This window comes from Vombatus ursinus, unplaced genomic scaffold (assembly GCF_900497805.2).
Source record: "Vombatus ursinus unplaced genomic scaffold, bare-nosed wombat genome assembly UNPS02015024.1, whole genome shotgun sequence".
Lineage (NCBI taxonomy): Eukaryota > Metazoa > Chordata > Mammalia > Diprotodontia > Vombatidae > Vombatus > Vombatus ursinus.
Window position 1 is genome coordinate 60,368 of NW_020954802.1, and position 9,031 is coordinate 69,398.

Genomic DNA, 9,031 nt, shown 5'->3' on the forward strand with positions numbered 1-9,031 from the left:
TTCAGTGCTGTTAAATGACATACATGTATAACATCCAACTTTTGATAAGTTAAAAAAAATAATTGAAAAGAGCAACCTTTATTACATTTATGAACTATAAGTTAATAAGAATGAAGATGGGAACTGTTATTTCACTGACATAGGGAATTCTTCTACATATTCACAGAGGTTAAGTGACTTGTCCAAGGTCACACAGCCAGTTTGTGTCAGAGGAAGTGCTTGTACCCAGGGCTGCCTGGTCTCTGACCGTTAGGCTATTCTGCCCATCAATGCTAAGATTAATTTAAAAGTTAGTATTGAAGGGGCAACTAGGTGGTGCAGTGGATAGAGCACTGGCCCTGGAGTTAGGAGGACCTGAGTTCAAATCTGGCCTCAGACACTTGACACTTACTAACTGTGTGACCCTGGGTAAGTCACTTAACCCCAATTGCCTTGCCAAAAAAAAAAGTTAATGTTGAATAACAAATTTAAAAATGTGGCCACCTTCTTATGGACTTTGTTCTTTAACATGCTTTTTGTAAATGTACCAGAAGTGAAGGCTTCTTGGTATTGCTATCAAATTTATTGTTGCTGAAGGTTAAATCAGAGGTCCCTAACCTTGCATACTCCCCAAGGGGGTAGAATGGGCTCATCAAAGGGGCCTAGGTAATTTTGGATAAATAACCACATTAGCCTATTGAAATGATTTGATTTTCTCTCTTCCGTGCATTTGAATGAGAAGCAGCATGACATAGCAGACAGAGAGATGCCTTCAGAGTCAGAGGACCTAGCCTCCAGTCCGACCTCTGACCCACAGAGCTGTGGGAGTTTGGGGAAGTCATTTGACTTCTCAATGCACTGAGCAGCTCTCTCAGACTCAGGGATGGTGTCAACCTTTCTGAGGATGGAGTTCCCTCACCTGGAAAGGAACTCTGTACCAATGAAATCACAGTCCCTGTGCCCTAGCCCATGTACATATGCCTGGCAAACTTTCCTCCCCTCACATAGGGGTTATTTGAAAGCCAAGAGGTGTGGGGACTGAGCAAGGCTGGGGGCTTGAATGAAGATGAGTGGGTTTCAGTGATCTCCTCCAGACAGCTATGGGTGGGGAGCGAGAGGGTCAGGGAACATTCTGCACATAGCCGCATGACCTTCCCCCAAGGCCCTGGAGAGAGCTGACAGATGGTCCTTTTTGGCCTTGTCTCTCTTTAGCCAGTGTTTGCTCTTTTTCCTTGTCCCCGCTTTGACTGGTCTTTGTACTCCCCAGATCGAACAGGATCGCCTAGATAAAGTCTGGCCCAAGCTGAGGGTCCTAGCTCGGTCTTCTCCCACTGACAAACACACCCTGGTGAAAGGTAAGACCCAAACCCCACCCCCCAACTGGTTCTCTGCAGCCACCTCCTCCACTGTACTGATCTTCTCTGTCCTTTCGCCTTCCCCCACCTGCTGTGGTGTGTCCTCATCAACTTTCTGAGGCTTGGTTTTTTTGGGTTTTTTTTTAAATCTCTCCCATCTCAAATCCAGCCTCAGACACTTGATACTTACTAGCTGTGTGACCCTGGGCAAGTCACTTAACCCCAATTGCCTCACCAAAAAGCAATAAATAAATAACTCTGTCCCATCATCCTCTGCTCTGGATTGCATCTAGGAGAAGCTGAGCCAATGAGGGACCTGGCTTGAGAACGCTACAGTCCATTCACCCTCCTCCCCTGCAAAGTCCTTTCTTCCCTAGCTTCCACATTGGGAAATCTCCAGCAGGGCAATGTCTTTTAGCTTTGGGGAGGCTAGTTTGATACATACCAAAGAGCAGAGGGTTATGGGAGAGGAAAAGATGAGGACGAGACAGGACACTTAGCAAAAACGGCTATAGCCAACCTCTCACTGGTATACAGTGTGGAAAGAGGACCCAGAGTCAGAGCACCCACCTTTGAATCTCAGCTCTGCCACTAACTACCTTTGTGACCTTGGACAAATAATTTCCTTTCTCTAAGCCTCAGTTTTCCCATCTGAGGTCTTCGATGCAATACTTTCCAGCTCTGACATTTTATGAGCCTTAAATCTAAAGAGCCACCCTCATCAGTTCATACGATTCTTTTTGTGGCATTGCTCAGAGTAAGGTTTGTTGCCTATATTCATAATTGAAGGAAATGCTCAACGTCAGTTATAGGTCAACGAAAAAGGTGCCATTTTCCCCATTCAAATTCCCTGGGTGCCCTGAAATTTATCTACGGATCCCTGGTGGAGAGGAGGATTCCATTAGTGTCATTTTATTATCCCACAAGAGGGTGTAATGCTGAGCTTGTCCACTGGGTGGCAATATGCTCAAACTTCAAATCAAGCAGTCTTCCCAGAGTCTCTAGCACGCATGGGCAAAAAGCTGAGAGGATCTGAATGGTTGGTCAAACAAAAAAATAACCATGATGACCTGGCTGTGTATTTGACAGACTAAAAGATGATGGAATATCAGTCAAGAGTATTAAAATATGAAAGCTATGGTCTGCATACAGCTCAGACCTCCCTCCCCCACTTCTGGACTTTTCCCTCTGGGCATGAGCAACACCCACCCCCATACACAGGACACAGGCAATTAGCTGACTAGGGGTAGCTGGGGGCTTTGTTTTGGTTTGGTTTGGTTTACATTACGAAAATTCCAGACAAAAGTTTTTAGTGCCTCCAAAAAGATCTCCAAACTTCCTCCCATGTGGGCTTCCCTGCTTTTCCTTTGGGACTGAGAAAGAGACAGTTTGGAAGAATTGGCACCCCATGAGTTGAGGGGAGGACTGCATGTTTGTGATCCCCACCTTGGGGTTGATTGTAACCGAAAACAAGAGAAGACAGAGGGAGCCAAGAGAGCTCAGTCACTACCCCTTCACACCAGCAGGTGAGAGTATCAAAAGCTGCTGTTTTTGGCCACCTGTCCAATCTCTCTTGACCCTCCTGGTCCCTGATGTCTCACTCTTAAAACCTGGCTCATCTCTAGCTGCCATATTGGGCTGGGTCATCTCCATAACATTGGCTTTGGGCCATTTCCATAGCAAATAATTTTATTTATATATATATGCATGTATGTATTATGTGTGTATATGTGTGTGTTGTGTATGCATGTATGTGTATATATGTGTGTTATGTATGCGTGTGTGTGCATATATGTGTATGTATGTATTTTTTTTCAAGGTTTGCAACGTAGTTTACATATATTATTTCATTTGATCCTCACAACAACCTTGGGAAGTAGGTGCTACTATTATCCCCGTTCTTCAAATGAGGAAACTGAAACACAGAATGGTTATGTGACTTGGTCAGGATCACACAGCTAGAAAGGATCATAGGTGGGTTTTCCTGATTGCAAGGCCTGCACTCTATCCACTGAGCCATCTAGCTGCCTGCAAGAGGCCTCTCCTGATTCTCCTAGTAAGAGGCTACACGTCTGTCCCCAAGAACCAGCCCAGCTAAGTTCAGAGAGGTTCATCTCTGGATTGCTTCAAGAGGATGGATATTTTAATCATTTAATTTAAATTTAATTTAAATTAAAGGTCTTAAATGATAATGAACTTGGGGTCTACAAGGAGATAGGGCAGGGATTCTTCACTTGACTTCTGTGAACTTGGTTTTTAAAAAATATGTATTTTGATAGCTGCATTTCAATATAATGGGTTTCCTAATAATCCTATGGCATTTGATCTTATGCATTTTAAACCATGATTCTGAGATTTTACCATGACACAAAGATTCAGAATCTGTAGTCTAGGAAGCACCCACCCCTACCCTGAAGGTCACTGTAGAACTGAAATGTACAAGTGAAATATACAACAGAAGGCCCAAAGGGCCATGATGTGTTGTCCTTACCTGGCAGGCTCTTATTCTAATATAATGCATACATGTGACCGCAGAACTGGAAAGAGGAGCCTTAGGAGTTTTTGTAGCACATTAGCATAATGAGTTCATCAGATTTGTTAATTGTTGCCTGGGAAAGTAAGAAGAGCCTAGGCTTGAGGGCATGAGGCCTGGGACTGGAAAGAGTGGAGGCAGGAAGAAAAAGGAAGCAGAGATAGGAAGATAGCCAGGTAGGGGTTAATGACAAAGGAGGAGAGGCTTAAGGGTGGCAGTGCAGTGCTATATCCAGCCTCTGCCCCTTACTGCCTGTGTCATCCTGGCAAAGTCTCTTCCCTTCCCTGGGCCTCAGTTTCCTCCCCCAGTCAAACTGGACTAGCTCACCTCTGAGGTCCCTTCCAGCTCTCGGTGTATACTCCTAAGTGGGGTGCCACTTAGGAGATGAGCCAGCTTACAGGCTGAATATTGTGCAAAAGCGAATGATAACTCTTTCATTTATTTTGGCTAGAAGAGGCTTGTCTAGTTGCTGAAGGTCCCTGGTGCCCATAGGCCGCCTTCTCATAGATAAAGAAACTGAGGCCCAGAGACAAGAAATGACTGGCCCAACATAGGAGGAGAGCTAGTAAGCAGCAGAGGCAAGACTAGAGCCTACCCCTGGAATCTCCTAAATCCTCATCCAGGGCTTTCTCTGCCACACCCTGTAATTCTCCAGTGGTTGATTGAAACATGAGGAAAGTTGGAAGAGCAGTGCCTCAAAAGTGACAGGTGCCTTTGCTTCACTTCAGGGCCTTCTCTTGTGTGTTTCAGGGATCATCGACAGTACCATTGGGGAACAGCGGCAGGTGGTGGCTGTGACTGGAGACGGAACCAATGATGGGCCTGCCCTGAAGAAAGCAGATGTGGGCTTTGCCATGGTAAACTTAGCTCCCCAGGCTCCCTCCCTGCCCCCATGCTCATGGCCCCTCCAGCCCCATAGAGGTATCTTTTGGGAAGGTGAGACCCCAGAAGCCCCATCTTGACAAGCTCCAGCTACACTGATTATACACACACACACATACACATATGTACACAGACACACTCACGAGTGCACACACATACACACAGAGAGACACATACATACAAACACACAGAGAGACACACGTGCACAGATACACGGAGACACGCATGTACACACATATGCACAGACACGCTCACAAGCACACACATATACACAGAGGCACACATACATGCAGACACACAGAGACACATGCACAAGCACATAAGTACAGATACATGCTAACAAGCACACACACATACACACAGAGGCATACATACATACAAATACACACACAGAGATGCACAAACACATACACACATGCGCAGACACGCACAGAACACACCCAGAGACACACATGCACAGACACACAGAAACATACATGCCCACATACAAAGAGACACACATACACACGCATGCACAGAGCACACACACATACACAAAGAGACACATGCACAGACACACACAGAGACACATAGATACAAATACACATACATACAAACACACAGAGAGACACGCACGCGCACGCACGCGCACACACACATGCACGCGCACACCATATTGTGCACAGCCAAAGCTCACACACTTCTTCCTGGTTGGGGGAAGGTTGGTCAGACTTGGGGAAGGCCCATATTTAAAGTGGCCAAGCATGGTAACTTTATAGCATCCAACTCTGACTAAAAGACAAAAGCCAAGGAGCTGTAGATAAGAATCATTGGACATTGGCACATGAAGCCCTGCTGCCAAAGCTGGAGCTGGCACTCTCCCTCAAGCAGCTACATGTTGCCTTTATTTTTGCTCTGTTTCCTAGAGACCATGCAAAAGGAAAGCAACTCAGTATCCCAAATTCATTCCAAATTGGTCAAGTCTAGATGAATGAAGACTTCCATCTCTCCTGACTTTTCTGCTTGCTTCTTACAGAAATAGTCATCGGCAACATTGTTCAGTCATTTCAGTTGTGTATAACTCTTTGTGACACCATTTGGGGTTTTCTTGGCAGAGATACTGGAGTGGTTTGCCATTTCCTTCTCCAACTCATTTTACAGATGAAGAAACTGAGGCAAACAGGGTGAAATGACTTGCCCAGAGTCACAAAGCTAGGAAGTGTCTGAGGCCAAATCTGAACTCAGGAAGATGAGTCTTCCTGATTCCCACCCCAGTGCTCTATCCACTGCAGTGCCACCTAGATGCCCAGAAATAAATATCCTGTTTTTATTGATATGTGAACATGCAGTATCTTTCCAATAAAATGTAAGGTCCTCAAGGGCAGGGACTATCTCATAGCAAAAGGGCTTATGAATTAGCTGTCATGTTTTAGCAAAGACATGGATGAGCTAGAGAACATTCAGAGGAAGTCAAGCAGGATGGGGAAAGGGCCTCCAGATTGCACCCTTTGAAGAGCATCTGAAGAACCAGGAATGTTTAGCCTGGAGAAGAAAAGGCTCATGAGAGCTGTCTTCAAGCATGTGAAGGGCAGTCACATGGAACAGGGACTGGACTTGTGTTTGGCCCCCAGAGGGCAGAACCAGGAGCCATGGGAGGAAGTTAAAAAGAGACAAATTTGAGCTTGATTGTCCAGAAAGACTTCCTGGCAATTCAGAGGGGGCCCAGAGTGAAGTGGGCTGCCCAGGGAGGTTTTCCCCTCACTAGGGCTTTTCAAGCACTTGTCAGCTAGGTCGTCAAGAATGAGAAGGTGGCCAAATTGGCCAGAATCCTGTGGTGTGTGAATGGGGCAGTGTAGTGGAAGAAAAAGCGTAGGGTACTAGGGAAAGGACTAAAAGGTAGCAGGGAGCCAGAGACTGGAGAATCCTAGGAGCAGATTTTTACCCTTTATTCAGTGGGCAGCCAAGAGCTTAGAGCAAGGGAACGACCCGATCAGATCTACACCTTAGAAAAATGCCTTTGACTTTATATGGAGGGTGGGTCAGGCCGGAGACAGTGGAAGCAGGGAAGCCAGTTAGGAAGTGCAGAAGCCAAAGGGAGTAATTTTTTTTTCCACTTTTCAAAGACAGCCCTTCTAATGATAAGTTTCTTTGGAGTATTTAAAATAGGACTAGACCACGAAGCACTATTTTATGGCTAGATTTGCAATACTACATCACCCAGCATAAAGAACTGGGAAGAAACTTAGAGGTTATATATAGTCCAATCTTCTGTTTTACAGAGGAGACAGCTGTATATTTGAGACTTCATTATTCGATGTTTTAGGACAAAAAGGTGCTACAAGGGAAAGAATCTTGGAGTCAGGAGGCCCTGAGTTTGAATCTTGCCTTGGACATTTACTATGTGACCTTGGACAAATCACTTCACCACTCCTGCCTCAGTTTCCTCATCTGGAAAATTACCATTAACAGCCCCTACCTCTGAGAGTTACTGTGAGGATCAAATGAGTTAACATATGTAAAGTGCTTTGCAAACCTCAAAGTACTACATAATTGCTAGTTGTTATTACTTTTATGGGAAGGAAGTCAATATCTTATGTAAAATTCTATGTTGTGTCTATGGGCTCCATGCCTGTAGCAGGTACTTAATACATGAATGAATGAATGAATGAATGAATGAATGAACGAATGAACGAGTGAGTAAAGGAGTCAAATAAAAGAGTGGATTTTATGCCAGCAATGACTTTGCCTTGATCAGAAAGGAAGGGAAGAACTAGGAGATGAAAATGGTCTATTGGGAAAGTCCTTCCCATGGGTCTTCTATGTGATTCTCCAGGGGATTGCAGGAACAGATGTGGCCAAGGAGGCTTCAGACATCATCCTAACCGATGACAACTTCTCCAGCATCGTCAAGGCAGTGATGTGGGGCCGAAATGTTTATGACAGCATCTCTAAGTTCCTACAGTTCCAACTGACAGTCAATGTGGTTGCTGTGATCGTGGCCTTCACGGGAGCCTGTATCACACAGGTAAGCACCATTTTGCTGTCAGGTGAAACTCAGTGGACTGGCGACTGAGGTCCCTTCCATGAGGGCCAATAAGAAACAAGACCAGTGTCCTTGTCTAAGAGCCTTCCTGTATAGAAAGCAAGCTCTAGCAGTTTTAAACCAAAGTAGAGAAGAGGGGATCCATGATGGACCACATAAAGGGAGGGTATCCAAAGAATGAGAACAGTATTGGGAAGGTCAGGCTTACCTCTCCCAATGTGTTTCCAATACTGAGAGGCTCTTGGATCAGGAGACCAATTCTATCTTCATGGGGACACTTGTCTTTAAGGTCTGTATTATATCATAATGAGTGAAAAACTAGGCCTGCCAAGCATTTTGCCAGCATTGTCTCTGACCCAAGCTTTCTTAGGCTTTTGTAAATGAAGGGAGAGCTAGGTGATAATCAGCCCATACTATTTACTCCCTTTCTCTTGTGATTTCATTTGCTTCTCCTCTTCATCAACTCTGGGAGACTATGAGGGATCCTACCGCTTCTTTTCTTTTTTTGTGTTGCTGGGTTTTTTTTTTTATTTGCATAAAACACTTTCACAGGGCCAAGATGGTGAAGAAAAGGCAGTGACTTGCCTGAGTTCTCCCCAAAACATCTTTAAATAATGCCATAAAACAATTCCTGAAGTGGGAGAACCCACAAAAGGACATGGTGAAATAATTTTTCAGCCAAAGATAACTTAGAAGGTCAGCAGAAAAGGCCTGTTGCACCTGGGTGAGAGTCAGTATACAATCCGATGCAGGCCATGCCAGCACAGCCTGGGCCCCAGCAAACCAGGAGTAGGCCTTGGGAACCACTGAACCGGTAGCAGAAGAGGCTGCTTCTGTGTCTGTGGAGACAGTAAGAGGGTTGAACAACTCATCAGAAGGAAATTACAGGGGTCTCTTTGCTAGCTCTGAGGCAGGACTCTGTTGCTTTGCCCATACTGAGATCTGGGTCTCAGTCCTGGGTGGTAGTCCTGGGGTGATGAGGAGCACTAGCACAGTAGAGTTTGTAGCCACAGTGGAGCGGGGACCCCCCTCACAGTTCCAGGGCAGAAAAGAGTGCTTGTGGTCACTCACAGACCAGAGCACAGGCCAGAAGAGTAGTAAAAATGTCTCCTTAGATCATACCACCTTGGAAGAACTGAAAACTTACAGGTATCTAGAGGTATCTCTGAAAACAGCTGCACAAAACACCCTGGAAGCAGACCCCACTTTAACAAAGAGTTAAAAGTCAAGAAATAGACTGGGAAAATAAGCAAACAACAG

General features: G+C 45.2%; 1 protein-coding gene across 1 annotated transcript in view; it reads left to right on the forward strand.

Moving 5' to 3' along the window:
- The window catches only part of ATP2B3 (ATPase plasma membrane Ca2+ transporting 3), a gene marked incomplete at its 5' end in the record, with an annotated part of 87,199 nt that overhangs the window by 49,465 nt on the left and 28,703 nt on the right, over positions 1–9,031 (forward strand). The window contains 3 exons of the mRNA XM_027845769.1: positions 1,247–1,334; positions 4,618–4,724; positions 7,562–7,753. Coding sequence (XP_027701570.1) covers positions 1,247–1,334; positions 4,618–4,724; positions 7,562–7,753 — 387 coding nt within the window. The remainder of the gene's footprint in view (positions 1–1,246; positions 1,335–4,617; positions 4,725–7,561; positions 7,754–9,031) is intronic.